The sequence below is a fragment of the Cynocephalus volans genome, chromosome 10 (genome assembly GCF_027409185.1).
Source record: "Cynocephalus volans isolate mCynVol1 chromosome 10, mCynVol1.pri, whole genome shotgun sequence".
NCBI lineage: Eukaryota > Metazoa > Chordata > Mammalia > Dermoptera > Cynocephalidae > Cynocephalus > Cynocephalus volans.
The window spans coordinates 45087354-45104935 of record NC_084469.1 but is presented as its reverse complement, the minus strand read 5'-3'; the positions used below and the strand labels follow the sequence as shown (position 1 = coordinate 45104935).

The 17582-nt window shown below is 41.2% G+C and overlaps 1 protein-coding gene across 1 annotated transcript in view; it reads right to left on the bottom strand.

Annotated features, from left to right (window-relative positions):
* Positions 1–17582, bottom strand: part of LOC134387363 (multidrug and toxin extrusion protein 2-like) — a 59020-nt gene that overhangs the window by 22156 nt on the left and 19282 nt on the right. The window contains 2 exon segments of the mRNA XM_063109851.1: positions 1093–1160; positions 2096–2209. Of these exon segments, the coding sequence (XP_062965921.1) occupies positions 1093–1160; positions 2096–2209 (182 nt within the window).

The following is a 17582-nucleotide window of genomic DNA, read 5'->3' as shown; positions in this document are numbered from 1 at the left end:
CATGGTGAATCATTTCTTTGTATTTTATAATTGTTATTGTAAGCTCACCCCTAAGGGGGCTTGTTTTTTCCATGGGAGTAATGAAGAATTATTGCCTCACTGTTTCTAAAACAGAGAGACTGTGACAAGAAACAGAAAAGAGATGGTGGTTGCCAGGGGCTGGGGTAGTGGGTAACATGGAGTTACTGTTTAATGGGGACAGAGTTTCAGTTTTGCAAGATAAAAAGTTCTGGAGATGGAAGACGGTGATGGTTACATAACAGTGTTATCGTGCTTAACACTGCACTTAGAAATGATTAAGATGGTCAACTTTATGCTATGTGTATTTTACCACAGTTGAAAAAAAAAGGAAATCTGTGATGGGGCAGGTAGAAAAGCAGAAGCTCTGAACATAAAAGAGAAGTAGTAGATGGCTCCTGTTTATCAAACACCTATATGCAGGCCCTACTCCTGCCACTTAAAAACAGAAGCGAACCCCAAACCCTTCCTTCCCAGGCTGGCTCCTCTCATCCTTCAAGTCTCAGCTCGAACAGCAGCGCAGAAAGACCATTACCGCTCACCCTATCTAAAAGGTGTCTGCTTGTTTTTATGCATCTCAGACCCTTTTGTGCCTTCTTATGGTACTTATCATGTACGACATTCGCAGCACTCTTACTCATCTGTTTACTTGTTTATAACAGTCTCCCTACCAGGCGACAGACCACAGAGGGTAGGGGCTATTTCCAGCTCACTTGCCGTTGATCCTGGCACAAACTACATGCTGGCTGAATGCATATGCCAGGCATCCTGCTAAACTTTATGTGCATTATCATTTAATCTTCACCAGCAATGTGGATATTTTTCCCCCATTTTGTGTTTGAGGAAACTGAGGCTCAGAAAGATTAAGCAGCAAGCCCACATCACAGAGCTGGGGAGGGGCATGGCCAGGACTCAGCCCTACCCGTCTGGCCCCAGTCCAGGCTCCCCCGCCGTGCTGTGCTCTCTCTCTGTGCTCTCTGGTTCTCCCCCTCCTCATACATGCACAGCATGCTGACTGCATGCAATGACGATGGCCCAGCAGGGTTTATGCAGAAAAGGTGCCCAGATTCTTACCATGTAGGCCACAGAGGCTACTTCATAGATGATGGCCTGGGCTCCGAGCTCTGTCATGTTAATCAGTCCTGAAACGTTGGCACATACAGGCACACACAAAACACATCTCAAAAAGTGGATTAAAACAAACATTTTCCTTATGAAACCATAACTTATTTTAATGTAGGTGCAGCCAAGAACACCCCCAGAAGCACAGCCTGATGGCAGGATTCACCGCCTATGCTGAGGAGAACCCCGGACGTCTTTTCCCAGGGAGCTGCCAAGATCTCAGGCAGCTAAGCTGTGTGACACGGGATTGTTCTACAAGCCCCTACCCGATGAGGGAACAAAACATCAAGTTCAAAGTAGAAAAAAGTGAGGCTCCTAGAGTTGCAGGTTGTTCCCCGGTGACCTGGGGTCACACTGTGAGGGGAACACAGAGGGCAGCGGGACTCTGCACACTGTGCGAGGGTTGACGGCCACAGCAATGTCAGTTGTCACATCCTCTGCCCTGCTGTTTGCTGTTATTTTACTAGCAATAAGACAGCTAAGGTGAATGCCTATGACCAAAAAATTTATTACAAAATTATTACAAAATTACATTACTTACAAAATTATTGCCAACAGAAGCAGAGTCATGGCTAAAATGTAGCCAATCAGTCACTCTGTGTTTGTGAAAGTTTTTAAAAACTTGGCTTGATGGCTAGCAGAAGTCAGCTGCGGCACAGGATGCTCTGAGAGAGTCCTGAGACCGGGCTTGGGGTTCTGTCCTCCCACTCCATGACCTCTGGCAAACCTCTCACCAGGCCTCCCTTTCCTTGTTTACAAAATAAAGGGTGTGGCATAGAGCAAAAGCCCCACCCGACCTGAATGCTGTGTCTGGATGAGGCCTCACCCCTCCATGGAAAACCTCAGTGACAGCCTGATGCAACGGGAGGACAGAGAATCAACTGAGCTTTATGTAAAGCCCCTGAGTCGTGACTCACCAGGCTGCGGGCAGGCCTCTGCTGGGCTTCTGACAAACCTGCGAGAAAGGTCCCGATCTCAAAAATCCACCACTCGATGCACACCATGAACATACTGGGAACAGCCAGACACATGTAGGAGCCCCACTCCTGTAAGCAGTCCCCAGTCCAACCTAGACAACAGAGGAGAAAACAGGCGTTTGCGTTTCGACGGTATCTGATAACAACGATTCTATTTCACAAACCCGCCTCCTCCATGTTGCCAGAGACTAGCCATAACCTCAGTTCTCCAGCAAAATGTATCACAAAGATGTTAAACAGGACCAGAGCTTGAGATGGCAGGCACAAAGCTGGCAATACTTGGTTCAACTGAGGTATAGACATGCCCCGTCCCCCACCCAGTCCACTCCTGGGTATAAATGGCAAAGATATGCTGTGGGGTGTGGGAGACACCAAGGAGACCATCGCTAGGGAAATAGAGAAGTAAATTATAGTCGGTGCACATGACAGTTAAGAGCAAAACACTGGATGTGTATGTGGCAATATGGATAAACCTTAAAATACACAGTGCACATAGGCAACAAAAGTAAAAATAGATAAATTAGACCATATCAAAATGAAAAACTTCTACACATCAAAGGACACAATCAGCAGAGTGAAAAGGCAACCCATGCAATAGGAGAAAATATCTGCACATCATATGAGGATACTGAAAAAGTTCATGGAAAGATTTGTTATCTTTTCACTCTATTTTGCCATGAACTTTTGGAATTAATCTCATATATCTGATAAGCATATCATAATATCCCAAATGCATAAATAACACCTACAACTCAACAACAAAAGACAAATAACCTGATTAAATACTGGGCTAAGGACTTGAGTAGACATTTCTCCAAAGATGATATATAAACGGCCAACAAGTATAGGAAAAGGTGCTCAACATCACTAATCATTAGAGAAACGCAAGTCAAAACCACAATGAGGTATATCATGTCACACCCACTAGATGGCTACTATCAAAAAAGTGTTGCAAGGACGTGGAGAAATTGAAACCCTCACGCACTGTTGGTGGGAATATAAAATGGTGCAGCTGCTGTGGAAAGCAGTTTGATGGTTCCTGGAAAAATTAAAAATCGAATTACTATATAATTGAGTAATTCTACTTCTGGGTATATACCCAAGAGAATTGAAAGCAGGGTCTTGAAGCAATATTTGTACACCCATGATCATAGCAACATTATTCACATTAGCCAAAAGGTGGAAGTGACCAGTGTGTCCACTGATACACGAATGGAAAAACCAAATGTGGAACATAAATACAATGGAATATTATTAAGCCTTAAAAAGGAATGGAATTCTAGGGAGGGAGGTTTTGGTGATGGGGAGCATTAATCAGCTACAATGTATATCGACAAAATAAAATTTAAAAAATAAAAAATAAAAAAATAAAAAAATAAAAAAAAATAAAAAAAAAAAAAGCTTTGTGAAGTTTGTATACATCATACATATATATATATATTTGGTTTGGCATAAGCTACTATTGTAATTTTTCTTGGCTTTTTGTTAATTAAGAATTTTTTGAAGGAATGGTAACTTCTCAAGGATTATGAATAAACACATTTTTACATTAAAAAAAAAAAAAAAAAAGGAATGGAATTCTGACACATGCTACAACATGGATGAACCTCGAGGACATTATGCTAAGTGATTTCAATTATAGCAGGTATCAAGAATGGTCAAACTCAAAAATAAAAGGTAGAATAGTGGTTGCAAGGGGCTGGGGAGGAGGTAGAAATGAGAAGTTGTTTAATGGGCACACAGTTTCAGTTTTGCAAGATGAAAGAGCTCTGGAGATGGTGGTGTGATGGCTGCACAATGTGAATGAACTTAATGCCACTGCACTGTACAGTTTAAAATGGTTAAATGGTAAATTTTATGTTATGTGTCCTTTACCACAAACAGAAAACAAACAAAAAAAGAAAACATTATGCTCGGTCAGAGGTAAACCTTTTTCTATAAAGGACCTGCTGTGGTTTGAATGTCCCTGCCAAAATTCATGTTGAAATTTCACTGCCATTGTAACAATATTAAGAGGTAGGGCCTTTAGAGAGGTAGGACATCATCAGGGTGGCAGAGTAGACAGTCCCCAGCATCACCTTCCCTGAAAACTGAGCAATTTACAACTATTAAAAAGCAAAGACTGACAACCTGGGACCAGTGGGGCTCAGGACACCCACAGAGTTCATGAAGGTGGGAGAAGCCACAGCAAGACGGAGAAGGGACTGTGCTGACCATTTTGAGCCCCAGACACTTCAGGGCTGGCCCCTGTGAGAGGCAGGAAGAAGCTGCAGCATATGGAGCAGGAGACAGCAAAAGCCACAGCTGGGCCTTTTGTGTGAAGTGCCTGGAATCTGCAGTGGAGAAGAGGGCCTTGGAGTGCACCATACAAGCCCCTACGCCAGTGAGACCACTGACAGTGTTCCCACGGACCCACATAGTAGTGAGGGGCTGCAGCAGACCAAAGAAAGGAGCCACCCGGAGGCTGGTAAGTCATCACTAGGGACCAGTTCATACCCTGCCCCACAGGAAGCATCTGGAGTGTGAGGGGAGGCTGACCTGAAAGGGGAAAATTGGGGCACAGCGTGGGCAGCTGATCTGCCTTCTGATAGGTACAAGCCCGCTTGGTGGAAACTGGTCAAGGCCATAGAACTGCAGGGGCTGCAGTTTGCTGGAAAGACCCAGTCCCGGGCCATAATTTGCACACAATCTGGGTGTATCGGACCTCGCAAGACCTGGAAGTGATTAAAAGGCCAACAATTACAATCCAGTCTGCATAAAAATCCAGTCTGATTCTTCCATAGAGAATCAGCAGCAAAGCAGCAATTTTGCTCAACCACAAAGCTGAAGTTTTGGTCCCCACAGGAAGTTCCCTTTGGAATTAACCAAAGAACAACAAATGAGTTCCAGGGCAGAGTTTAAGTGGTGGTGGTAGTTAATAATCTAAAACAGAACTCAAAAAAACAAAAACAAAAAACCACAAAACCACAAACCAGAGACAAAGCTCTGATATTAACCCGAAAAGGTCTAACACTGCCAAAGAACACCTATAAAACTTGGAAGAGGTAGCAGTTTCTTCAATGCCCAGGCATTAATGTAAAGACACAAAGATTGAGAAAGAACAGAGAAATACGACACCAACAAAGGGTACGAAGCACCATCAACAGACCCAGAGGAACAGCAAATTTATGAAATGACAGAGAATTCAGAATAACCCTCTTCAGGACGTTCAGGAGTCACAAGAAAATACGGATAGAAAATTAAATGATATCTGGAAAACAATCCAGGAGTAGAACAAGAAACTTGACAAGGAAAATGAATCAATTAGAAAAAACCAAACAGAAATTGTAGAGATAAAGAATACATTATCTTGGCTGGCTGCTTAGTTCAGCTGGTTAAAGAATACATTACCTTAGGCCAGCTGGTTAGCTCACTTGGGTAGAGTGTGGTGTTATAACACCAAGGTCAAGGGTTTGGATCCCTGCACCAACCAGCCACCAAAAATAAATAAATAAATAATACATGATCTGAACTGAAAAACTCAATAAAAAGTTCTAACAGCAGACTTAATCGAACACAGAAAAGAATCAGTGAGCTTAAAGATAGAACATATGAAATTATCCAATCAGAGGAGCAAAAAGAAAAAACAGGAAAAAATGAAACAGAAATACTGCAAATATGGAACTCCCTCAAGCAAAATAACCTCTGCTAATTGGCATACCCAAAGGAGATGAAAAAGGAAGAGATGTAGAGAGCATTTTAAAGGAAATAATGGCTGATAATTTCCCTAATATGGAGAAAGATGACAGCATCCAGCTATAGGAAGCTCAGAGGTCACCAATCAAGTTCAATCCAAGGAGGAACACACCAAGGTACACCGTAATTAAATTACCAAAAACCAGAGACAAAGAAAGAATACTGAAAGCACCATGAGAAAAGAAACACATAACATTCAACAGAGCTCCAGTACCTCTCTCATTAGATTCCTCAGTAGAAACCCTACAGGCCAGAAGAGAATGGGACGACATATTCAGAGTGCTGAAGGAAAAAGATTATCAGCCAAGAATTCTGTATCCTGCAAAACTAACCTTTAGATATGAAGGAGAAATAAAGTCTTTCCCAGACAAACAAAAGGTAAGGGAATTCATCAACACTAGACCTACCTTACAAGAAATGCTAAAGTGGGTGCTTCAGTCTGAAAGAAGATGATGCTAAAGAGTAGCAAGAAAACATATGAAGGTACATAACTCATTAGTACAGTAAGTTCATAGACAACCTCAGAATACTCCAATGTTATAAGGGGGGTGAATAAACCACTGACATCCTTAGTATGAAAACTAAAGGGCAAATCTAACAAGACAGTAACATATAAAACAACCGTATAAGAGATAGGCAATATTAAAAGGCATAACTTGGAACAACAAAATATCAAAAAGTGGTGGTAGGGGGATGACACCAAAGTTAAGAGCTGGCTTTGTTTTTTTCTCTTTTCTTAGATATCAAAGTTAACTTGTTATTAGTGTAAAATAATGTGTTATAACTATACCATGCTTTTGTAAGCCTCAAGGTAACCATAACACAAAAACTTATAAAAGACATACTAAAAATAAATAGTGAGAAATCAAAATATACTGCTAGAGAAAACCACTCAATCACAAAGGAAGATGGTAAGACCAGGAAAAAGTAAAAAAGGACCTAAAAAATAACCAGAAAAAAAGTAACAGAATGACAGTAACAAAAGTCCCTATATATCAATAATAACCCTAAACATAAATTGATTCAATGCTCCAATTAAAAGACACATAGTGGCTGAATGAATTATAAATCAAGAACCAACAATATGCTGCCTACAAGATACTCACTTCACCTATAAAGACACACACCAACTGAAAGTGAAGGAATGGAAAAAGATATATCATGCAAATGGAAATCAAAAAAAGAGCAGGGGTAGATATACTTACATCACATGAAATAGACTTCAAGCCAAGGAAAGTAAAAAAAAGATAAGAAAGGTCATTATATAAAGGGATAAATTCAACAAGAGGATATAACAATTCTAAATATATCTGCATCCAACAATGGAGCACCCAGTTGTATAAAGGAATTACTGTTAGACCTAACAGGAGAAACAGACTCTAACACAATAACAGTTGAGGACTTTAATAACCCCAATTTCAGCAAAGGACAGATCATCCAGACAGAAAGTTAACCAGGAAACATCAGAATTAATCACAACTTTGGCTGATTGGACCTAATGGATATATAAAGAACATTTCATTCAATAGCTGCAGAATACATATTCTTCTCAGCAGGACATGGAACATTCTCTATACTAGACATATGTTAGGTCACAAAACAAATCTCAACAAATTTAAAAAATTGAAACCATATCAACTACCTTGTCTAACCACAATGGAATAAAGCTAAAGATCAACAACAAAGGGACACTAGAAAACATACAAATACATGGAAATTAAACAACATACGCCTAAACAACAAATGGGTCAAATAAGAAATCAAAAAGGATATTAAAAAATTCCTAGAGATAAATGAAAATGAAAACACAACACACCAGAACCTACAAGATACAGTAAAAGTAGTTGTAAGAGGGAAGTTTATAGCAATAATTGCTTATATCAAAAAAGAAGAAACACTTCAAATAAATAACCTAACATTACACCTTAAGGGACAGAAAAACAAGAACAAACCAAACCCAAAATCAGTAGAAGGAGAGAAATAACAAAGATCAGAAGAAATAAATGAATTAGAGATTCAAAAAACAATACAGAAGATTGATGAAACAAAGAGTTGGATTTTCAAAAAGACAAAAAAAAATTGATAAACCTTTAGCTAGACTAACAAAGAAAAAGAGAGAGGACTCAAAATCAGTAATGAAAAAGGAGACATTACAAATGATACCACAGAAATACAAAGGATCATAAGAGACTACTGCAAACAATTATATGCAAACAAACTGAAAAACCTAATAGAAATGCATAAATTCCTGGATACATACAACTTACCAAGGCTGAAACATTAAGAACTAGAAAACCTAAACAGACAATTACTCATGAGATTGAAGAAGTAATAAAAAGTCTCCCAACAAAGAAAATCCAAGGACCATGTGGCTTCACTACCAAACTCTACCAAACACTTAAAGAAGAGTGATACCAATTCTTCTCAAGCTCTTCCAAAAATTTGAAGAGGAAAGAATCCTTCCAAATTAATTCTATAAGGCCAGCATTACCCTCATACCCAAACCAGAAAAACATACAACAAAAAAAACTACAGACCAATATCCATAATGAACACAGATGCATAGATCCTCAACAAAATACCAGCAAACAGAATCCAACAACACATTAAAAAGATCACTTGCCATGATCAATGGGATTCATCACAGGGATGCAAGGATGGTTCAACATATGCAAATCAAGAAACATGATATATCACATCAACAGAATGAAGAAAAAAAACCCATATGATCATATGTCAATAGATGCACAAAAAAGCATTTGATAAAATTCAACACCCCTTCATGATAAAAACACTCAACAAAGTAGGTATAAAAGGAATGTACTTCAACACAGTAAAGCCCATAAATGACAAACCCACAGCTAATATTATACTGAATGAATAAAAATTGGACATTTTTCCTCTAAGATCTGGAACAAGACAAGGAAGCCACTTTCCCCACTCTTATTCAACATAGTACTAGAAGTTGCAGCCAGTACAATAAGACATGAGAAAGCAAAGAAAGGCATCCAAATCAGAAAGGAGGAAGTCAAACTATTCCTACCTGCAGATGACATGACCACATACATAGAAAACCCTAAAGACTCCATCAAAAAATTAACAGAACAAATAAATGAATTCAGTATAGTGTCAGGATACAAAATTAACACACAAAAATAAACAGACTTCCTATATGCCAAAAATGAAATAACCAAAGAAGAAACCAAGAAAGTAATTCCATTCACAATAGCTATCCAAATAATGAAATACCTAGGGATAAATTTAACCAAGGAGGTGAAAGACCCCTACAATGAAAACTACAAAACACTGGTGAAAAAATTTGAAGAAGACACAAATAAATGGAAAGACACCCCATATTCATGGGTTGGAAAAATTAACATCATCAAAATGTTCATATTACCCAAAGCAATCTACACATTCAACACAATCCCTATGGAAACACCAAAGGTATTCTTCACAGAAATAGAAAAAATGATCTTAAAATTTGTATGAAACCACAAAAGACCCAGTTTAAATAAAGTAATCTTGAACAAAATTGGAGGCATCACACTTCCTGACTCCAAAATATACTATAAAGCTATAATAACCAAAACAGTATGGTACTGGCATAAAAATAGACAAATAGACCAATGGAACAGAATAGAGAGCCCAGAAATAAACTCATGTACTTACAGCCAACTGATTTTCAACAAAGGTGCCAAGAACATACACTGGGGAAAGGACAGCCTCTTCAATAAATAGTGCTAGGAAAACTGGATATTCACATGCAGAAGATTGAAACTAGACCCCATCTCTCACCATATACACAAATCAACTCAAAATATATTAAACATCTAAATTTAAGACCCAAAACTATGAAATTACTGGAAGAAAACATAGGGGAAATGCTACACAAAATGGGAGTGGGCAGCACTTTTTTGAGAGAGACTACAAAGGCACAGACAACTAAAGCAAAAACACACAAATGGAACTACATCAAACTAAAAAGCTTCTGCAGAAAAAGGGACACTGTCAACAAAGTTAAGAGACAACCTACAGAATGAGAGAAAAGTGTTTTCAAACTATACATCAGACAACGGGCTAATATCCAGAATATAAGGAATTCAAAAAACTCAACAGTAAAAAAAATAATAATAATCTAAATAAAAAATGGGTAAAGGACCTGAACAGACATTTCTCAAAAGAAGACATACAAATGGCCAACAAGCACATGAAAAATGCTCAGAATCAGTAATCATCAGTGCAATTCAAATTAAAACCACAATGAGATATCATCTCACCCTAACCAGAGTGGCTGTTATCAACAAGACAAAAAATAAAAATGCTGGCAAGGATGCAGAGAAAAGGAAACCCTCCTACACTGCTGGTGGGACTGAAAACTGGTATAGCCTTTGCGGAAAACAGTATGGAGGTTCCTCAGGGAATTAAAAATAGATCTCTTGACAACCCAGCTATCCCTTTACTGGGTATAAACCAAAGGAAATTAAATTGATACATCAAAAAGACACCTGCACTCCCATGTTCCTCACAATGCTATTCACAACAGCCAAGAGATGGAAACAACCCAAATGCCCATCAACAGATGAATGGATGAAACACTGTGGTATATATACAGAAAGGGACACTATTCCGCTATCAAAAGAAATGATATCATACCATTTGAAGCAACATGGATGAAACTGGAAACCCTCATGTTAAGTAAGTCAGGAACAGAAAGACAAATACTGCATGAAATCACTCATATGTGGAATCTTAAAAAAAAAAAAAAAAAGTGGTTCTCATAGAAGTAGAGAGCAGGGTAATGGTTAGCAGAGGCCAGGAGGGGAGCGGGGGTGTCGGGGAGAAGTGGTGGACTAATAAGTACAAAACTGCTCTCTACCCTAAGTGAATCATAGTGCAGTATATGCAGGTATTGAAACAACACACTCTACCCCACAGAAACTTGCAAGTAAATGTTAAAATAAAAATAATTAATTAAAAAGAGATAGGTAAAGTAGAAAAAGAAATATATATATATGTTTAACGTGGGCCAGTGGCGTAATGTTCAGGGAGAGAGCTTTTCTAAGAAGGTTGAAAAGGGGAAGGCTATGCAGGGAGCTTGTTACCTTCTGTGAGGATTAACTGAGGAAATAACCGAGTTAAACAGCAAATTTGCACAACAGTAATGACCATTAAGCCATTTCAACTACAAGAGCTGCGCTAACAAAAATAAAGTAAAATAATAAAGAGGGGAGGAGGAAGGACTGGAGAGTAATGAAATGAACTATGCTCAAGTATTTAATATTCACATGTTCATATTTTCAAAATTCAGCTGGTTAACTCTCATTCAGATCTGACCTCGTCCACACCTCTAAAAAATGAGGGAACTAGAATTTCCCAAATATCTACAAATGAATCAGCCAAAGGACAGAACACAGGAATATGGGTGTGGGTGTCAGCTGGGTGTTCCCCATATTCCCCGGTCTGAAGGAGGAGTAAGTGCCGGAGACCAGCTCCGCAGGACTCGTTGGACCTGAATAGGTGGTGTGGATAGGATGGGGAAAAAAGAAAAAGGCGGACCACAAACGACTAGTGCAAGCGTGGACAACAACCACAAGAATCTTGCTTTATTTATATTTTTTACTTAACATTTTACATGATGATTTATCTTTTAATCAAAACATTTCTATTTCATCTCTATAGAAAAAGAAAAATTAGAATGTTCCAAAGCACTCACGCTGTGATAAAAGCACCCACTCATGCATCAATAGTTCACCCCAAAGCCTGCGGCTTGTGGCCAGGAAACCATACAACAGCAGCATGTTCAGCTTTAAAGAGCGTCAGACTTTTAGTTTGAACTGTAAACCTTAACCTTCTTAGCTTACAATTTAACCCCTTTTTAATCTTACTTATACTTACTACACTTAATTTTAATAACATTGATTAGTTATGTTTGACAATTTAATATTGCTTATACTCTATATTGATCATTTTAATTAAAATCAAAATCATGATGTTTATACCTTTTATTTCCCTGCCAATAGACTCTGGGAACAGCACAGGGGACAAAGTGAAAAGTTAAATGATCGTACTCCAACTAACAAAAACACAGTACATCATTCTTATTATTACTAGGGAAACAACATGTTCTTGGTAAGTCAAATGGAACTGTGGGAGTGGGGAAAACAAAGAAATCTGTAACTGGCTAATGATCAAATAATTGCAAACACCACAGCAGTCGGACACACCGTCTCCCTGTTGGATGTGGATAGAAATCCAACACAATAACTTCATTCTACACGTACAAGAGCATGACCACAGCCACAGTGGGTCCATGCACACATCACTAACGAGAAAAATTAATAACAAAATTAAATTGAACCAACCCATACCAGGAACATGCATCAAAAACACCTTTAGTACTGACAATGTCCTTTAAATAAACCCGTTAATTTTGATGTATTTTAACATGTCCTTTGAGAAACTCCAGGGAATTTCCCAAAGCCATACTAAGCCAAAAGTTTAGGCTGTTTAATTCTGGGAAGCCTTGCCAAGCAACCAAAGGTGAAAAAACAAGAACTTCCATGGAGCCGTGCCACACACACGGGACCCCCTTGCAAACAAGGGGCATCACTTCTCAGGCTCCCAGGCCGTTCCTTATAGTAGGACGGCTCTCGACAAGCAAGCACTGTGAGAAATGCCCTCACCCAGGGGGTCCGATCAAGATGGCAGAATAGACGGTTCCCAGCGTCACTCTCTCCCACAAATCAACCAAATTTACAACTTTAAAAATGTAACATCAGCCAAGCCGGGGCCGCTGGAGCTCAGGGGAAGAGGAGGAGAGACCTACGGAGTTCATGAAGGTGGGAGAAACTACAATGAGAGAAAGAAAAAGCTGCTCGGAGCGTTTCGGGCCACGGCTGCTTTAAGTCTCAAGCTGCTGAGTGCACAGAGCAGGAGCCGGCAGAAGCCGCAGCTGTGCCCTCCAGATGGAGTTACTTGGAGGTGGCAGGGGAGAAGAGGACTTTGGTGGCCCCCAGGACAGCAAGACCACTAATAGGGTTCCCGTGGACCCACGCAGGAGCAAGGAGCCAGAACAGCTAAAGAAAGGGAGCCATTCAGAGGCCAGTGAGTCATTGCAAGGGACCAGCGCAAGGCCAGTCCTATGGGAAGTGTTTGGAGCATGGGCAGTGGGGGAGACGTGCCCACCAGGGGAACACTGGGACACAGCAAGGACAGCCGATCTGCCCCCCAATCAGCGCAGGACCACTCAGAGGAGACTGGTCAGGAATGCAGAATTGCATGGGGTGCAGTTTGATGAAAAAACTCAGGCCCAGATCAGAGATTCTACAGAACCCAGATCCACCGAGTATCTGGAGAGCCAGAAGTACCTATAAGATCAACCATTAAACCCTGAGCTGCACAAAAAGCCTTTCCTAGGGAAACAGCAGCAAAGCAGCAATTTAAACAACCACACAGCTCAAGTACTGGTTCCCACAGGAAGTTCCCCTGTGTTAGAAGCAAAGGACAAAAAATTAGTTCTGGTCCAGGCACACCACCAGCACCTTGAGGGCTGCCTGGGAACTGGAGGCTTGGATCTGGGGACCAGACCCCACTCCCACTTCCGGGCAAACTACACCAGTTTCTCGGGGCCAGCCTGGGGACCTGAAGCATGGAGAAGGGGACTGGACCCCCCTCCCACAGCCAGGCACACCACGCCTGCACCTTGGGGCCTGCCCAGGGACCCGAGGTAAGGAGAAGGGGACTGGACCTCTCTCCCACAACCAGGCACAACATGCCAGCACCTCGGAGCCCACCCAGAGACCTGGGGCAAGGAGAAGGGGAATGGTCTTCTCTCCCACAGCCGGGCACACCACACCAGTACCTCAGGGCCCACCCAGGGACCCGAGGCAAGGAGAAGGGGACTGGACCTCTCTCCCACAACCAGGAACACCGTGCCAGCATCTCGGAGCCTGCCCAGCACAGAGGCATGCAGAAGGGGATTGGACCCTCCTCCCACACCTGGCACAAAATGCCAGCACTTCAGGGCCCACCTGGGTACCCGAGGCATAGAGAAAGGGACCAGACCCTCCTCCCACAACCAGGCACACTGTGCCAGTACCTCGGGGCCCACCCACGGACCTGGGACATGGAGAAGGGGACGGGACCCCTCTTCCACAACCAGGCACATGGCGCCAACGCCTTGGGGACTGCCCAGGGACCAGAGGTATGGAGAAGGGGACCAAACACACCCCACAACCAGGCACACTGCCAGTGCCAAGGAGCATGCCAAAAACAGCACCTCCATGTGGGTGGTCCACCACAACCAAAAATATGTATAGTCAATTATGATTCAATTTTTAAAAATTAATTAATTTAAAAAACCGTGAGCTAGAATTTTTTTTTTTTTTTATAAATTATCCAGTCTGTGGTATTCCTTTAAAGCAACAGCAAAGGGACTCAGAAAGGGCCAGATGGTAAATATTCTTATCTTTGCAGGTCAAATTATCTCTGTGGCAGCTTCTCAACCCTGCTCCAGCAGTGCAAGAGTAGCCTCAGGAAATGCATAAATGATTAGACATCACTGTGTTACAATAAAACCTTATTTACAAGAACAGGCTGCAGGCTGGATTTGGCTCATGGATTTATAACCTCTGTGCCAAGAGAAAAAGTTTATGGAAAAGAAAGAAGTCTATACTATAATTTGGTGAAGTAAATATAAACAAATACATAGACCAAAAAAACCAACCACATATTTTTCTAAGTTATGTATTAGAAGATGTACGTCCAACAGAGAGAGAGTGCCTTGAAAGAGGGGAATGGGACACTGTGACATGAACTGGGAGAGGGATGGTGTGGAATGACAACTTCGGTGTGCCGAGAGTCTGAGTGTAAGCTCAGCACTCTGCATCTGAGGCCCAGGACAGGAGAGGGAGGCAGGGAGAGGCAGGCACTGAAATCCAGGGAGGAATCTGCAACATAAGAGCAAAGAAAGGCCCCAAGAGCGACCTTGCAGTCCACTTCATTGGGAAGCAAGATGGGCTTCTCAGGGAAAAAGGAGCCTGAGACTCCACTGCATACCCCCAAATTTGGAGGTGAAGGTTTGAGGGAAGAATAACAGGAGAACCAATAAAGAATGAGCTCCATGGATTACCTGATGGCTCTGGATACTGAGAAGGGCAGGAGGTCAAAGCATAGGCCCCAGTGAGCAGGGGGTGTTGGGAGCCAGGAAAGCTCTGTCCCTCTTCTGTAAATAAAGACCAGAAACCTGCCTGCCAGCCTGAGTTATGGGCATAAGCAAGCCGCCTGTTCGAAGTCATGAGCAGAAAGGGTCACCATGCATAGGAGAGGGCCTGAACCTGATGTACAGTCATATGAGGACACCCTGAGCTAAGAAACTGGGTTTTGAACAGGTACATTTCATTAGGTCTGAGCAGCCACAACTCTTTAGAACATGGACAGGGCATGCAGGTGACTCACAAGGAAGACAAACTTTTCATAAGACAAGCTCACAGACAAAACCATAAAGCAGTCAGCCCAAACTAGAGTTTGACAAATGCTGGTAAGAATGAAGAGAAAAGGGAACTCTCCTACATTGCTGGTGGGAAGGTAAATTGGTACAGCCTTTGTGGAAAACAGTACAGAAGTTCCTCAGACAATTAAAAATAGATCTACCCAATGACCCAGCTGTCCTACCACTGAGTATATACTCAAAGGAAATGAAATCAGTGTATCAAAAAGACACCTGCACTCCCATGTTCATCACAGCACTATTCACAACAGCCAAGAGATAGAATCAACCTAAATGCCCATCAATGGATGAAAGGATAAAAACAACTGTGGTATATATACACAATGGAATATTACACATTTATAAAAAGAAATGATATTCCATCATGTGCAGCAACATAGATGGAACTGGAAACCATCATGTTGAGTGACATAAGTAAGGCACAGAAAGACAAATACTGCATGATATCACTTATATGTGGAATCTAAGAAAAACACCAAATTGTTCTCATTGAAATAGAGTAGACTAATGGTTACCAGAGGCTGGGAGGGTGGGTTTGGGGTAGGAGAAATGGTGAACTAGAAGGTACAAAACTGTGCTACCTACCCTAAGTGGATCATTGTGCAGTATATACATGTACTGAAACAACACACTGTACTCCACAAATATGTACAAGTAAATGTTAAAACAACAACAATAAACTAGAGTTTGAGTGGCAGGCATCAATCAGACACTGCTTAGTGAAATCAAGCACTGTATTTCAACACATCTAAGATGTCATTATGGGCCATAAAGAGTCTGATAACTAATTATGACACAGTATCTTAACACATCAATTGAAAGATGAATTCCAATTTTAGAAATATTCAAGTGTGAAAAAACATGAGTCTTAGAATCAACAAAATGCAAGTGTAGTGATACCTTCCATGACCCAGGATATAAACAGGTAATAAATCCAGTGCCAGGAAAGAAACTTCTCAAGTCCAACACATGAAAGATTTCACACCTGATGGAGTAGAAATAATAGGACAATCAAAGAAATTTTTAAAATAAAAATTCTTAAATGTACAAAAACAAGAGGGTCTTGAGATAAAGATACACAGATTTTAAAAGAACCAAGTAAAACCTGAGAAATGAAAAACCATAACTGTTGAAATTAAAAACAATAAATGAATCAGAAATTAGACAAAACAGAGCTTAAAGATAATTAGGCAGCCCCGTCCTCGCAGAAGCAGGCAAGAAGCAGAGCACACCCGGGGTCCTAGGCAGGAGCCAAGGGCAGCCCCCTCTGCCGATAAGCAGGCAAGAGAACACACCCAAAGTCCTAAGCAGGAGCCAAGGGCAGCTCCCTCCACCTGGAAGCAGGCAAGAGAACACACCTGAAGTCCTAGGCAGGAGCCAAGAGCATCCCCCTCTGCCCATAAACAGGCAAGAGAACACATCCGAAGTTCTAAGCAGGAGCCAAGGGCAGCCCCCTCCACCTGGAAGCAGGCAAGAGGCAGAGCACACCCAGGGTCCTAGGCAGAAGCCAAGGGCAGCATCCCCCACTCAGAAGCAGGCAGGGAGCATACAAAAAATATCACTTTTGCGTGTTGGCCCACCACAGCCACTGCCATAGACACAGCTGCTGCAAAAGTGACTTGATGCCACAGCAGTAGCTACAGCCGCCATGCAGGTGGCCCACCAAACACTCAACTGCATTGACACTAGGAGAGTCACTAACAAAGACCAGAGAAAGAAAAGGACGTCTCCTCAAAGCCCACTCCAAAGTAACAAAAGAAGCAACTGCTCTACCAGATGAACAGACATCAATGTACAGATAATAAAGATGTGAAACTCCAAGAAAATATGACACCACCAAAGGAATACAGTAATTCTCAAATACCAGACCCTATAGAGCAGGAAACCCTTGAAAGGACTGAAAAGGAATTCTGAGCAACAATCTCAGGAAACTCACTGAGATACGAGAAGACTCAAACAACATAATAAAATGAGGAGGAAAAATCCAGGATATGAAGGAGGAAATTTACAAAGAGATTAATTACCTTAAAAAAAGAATGTAGCAGAACCTGTGGAATGAAAGATTCACTCAACAAAATAAAAAACACAACCAATAGCTTAAGCAGCAGGCTAAAACAAGCAGAAGAAGGAATTTCTGATCTTGAAATGACCCAGGTGGACAAAAAAAGATAAAGACATATCAAGAAAATAATACTACAAACTAAAATCCCTTATAAATA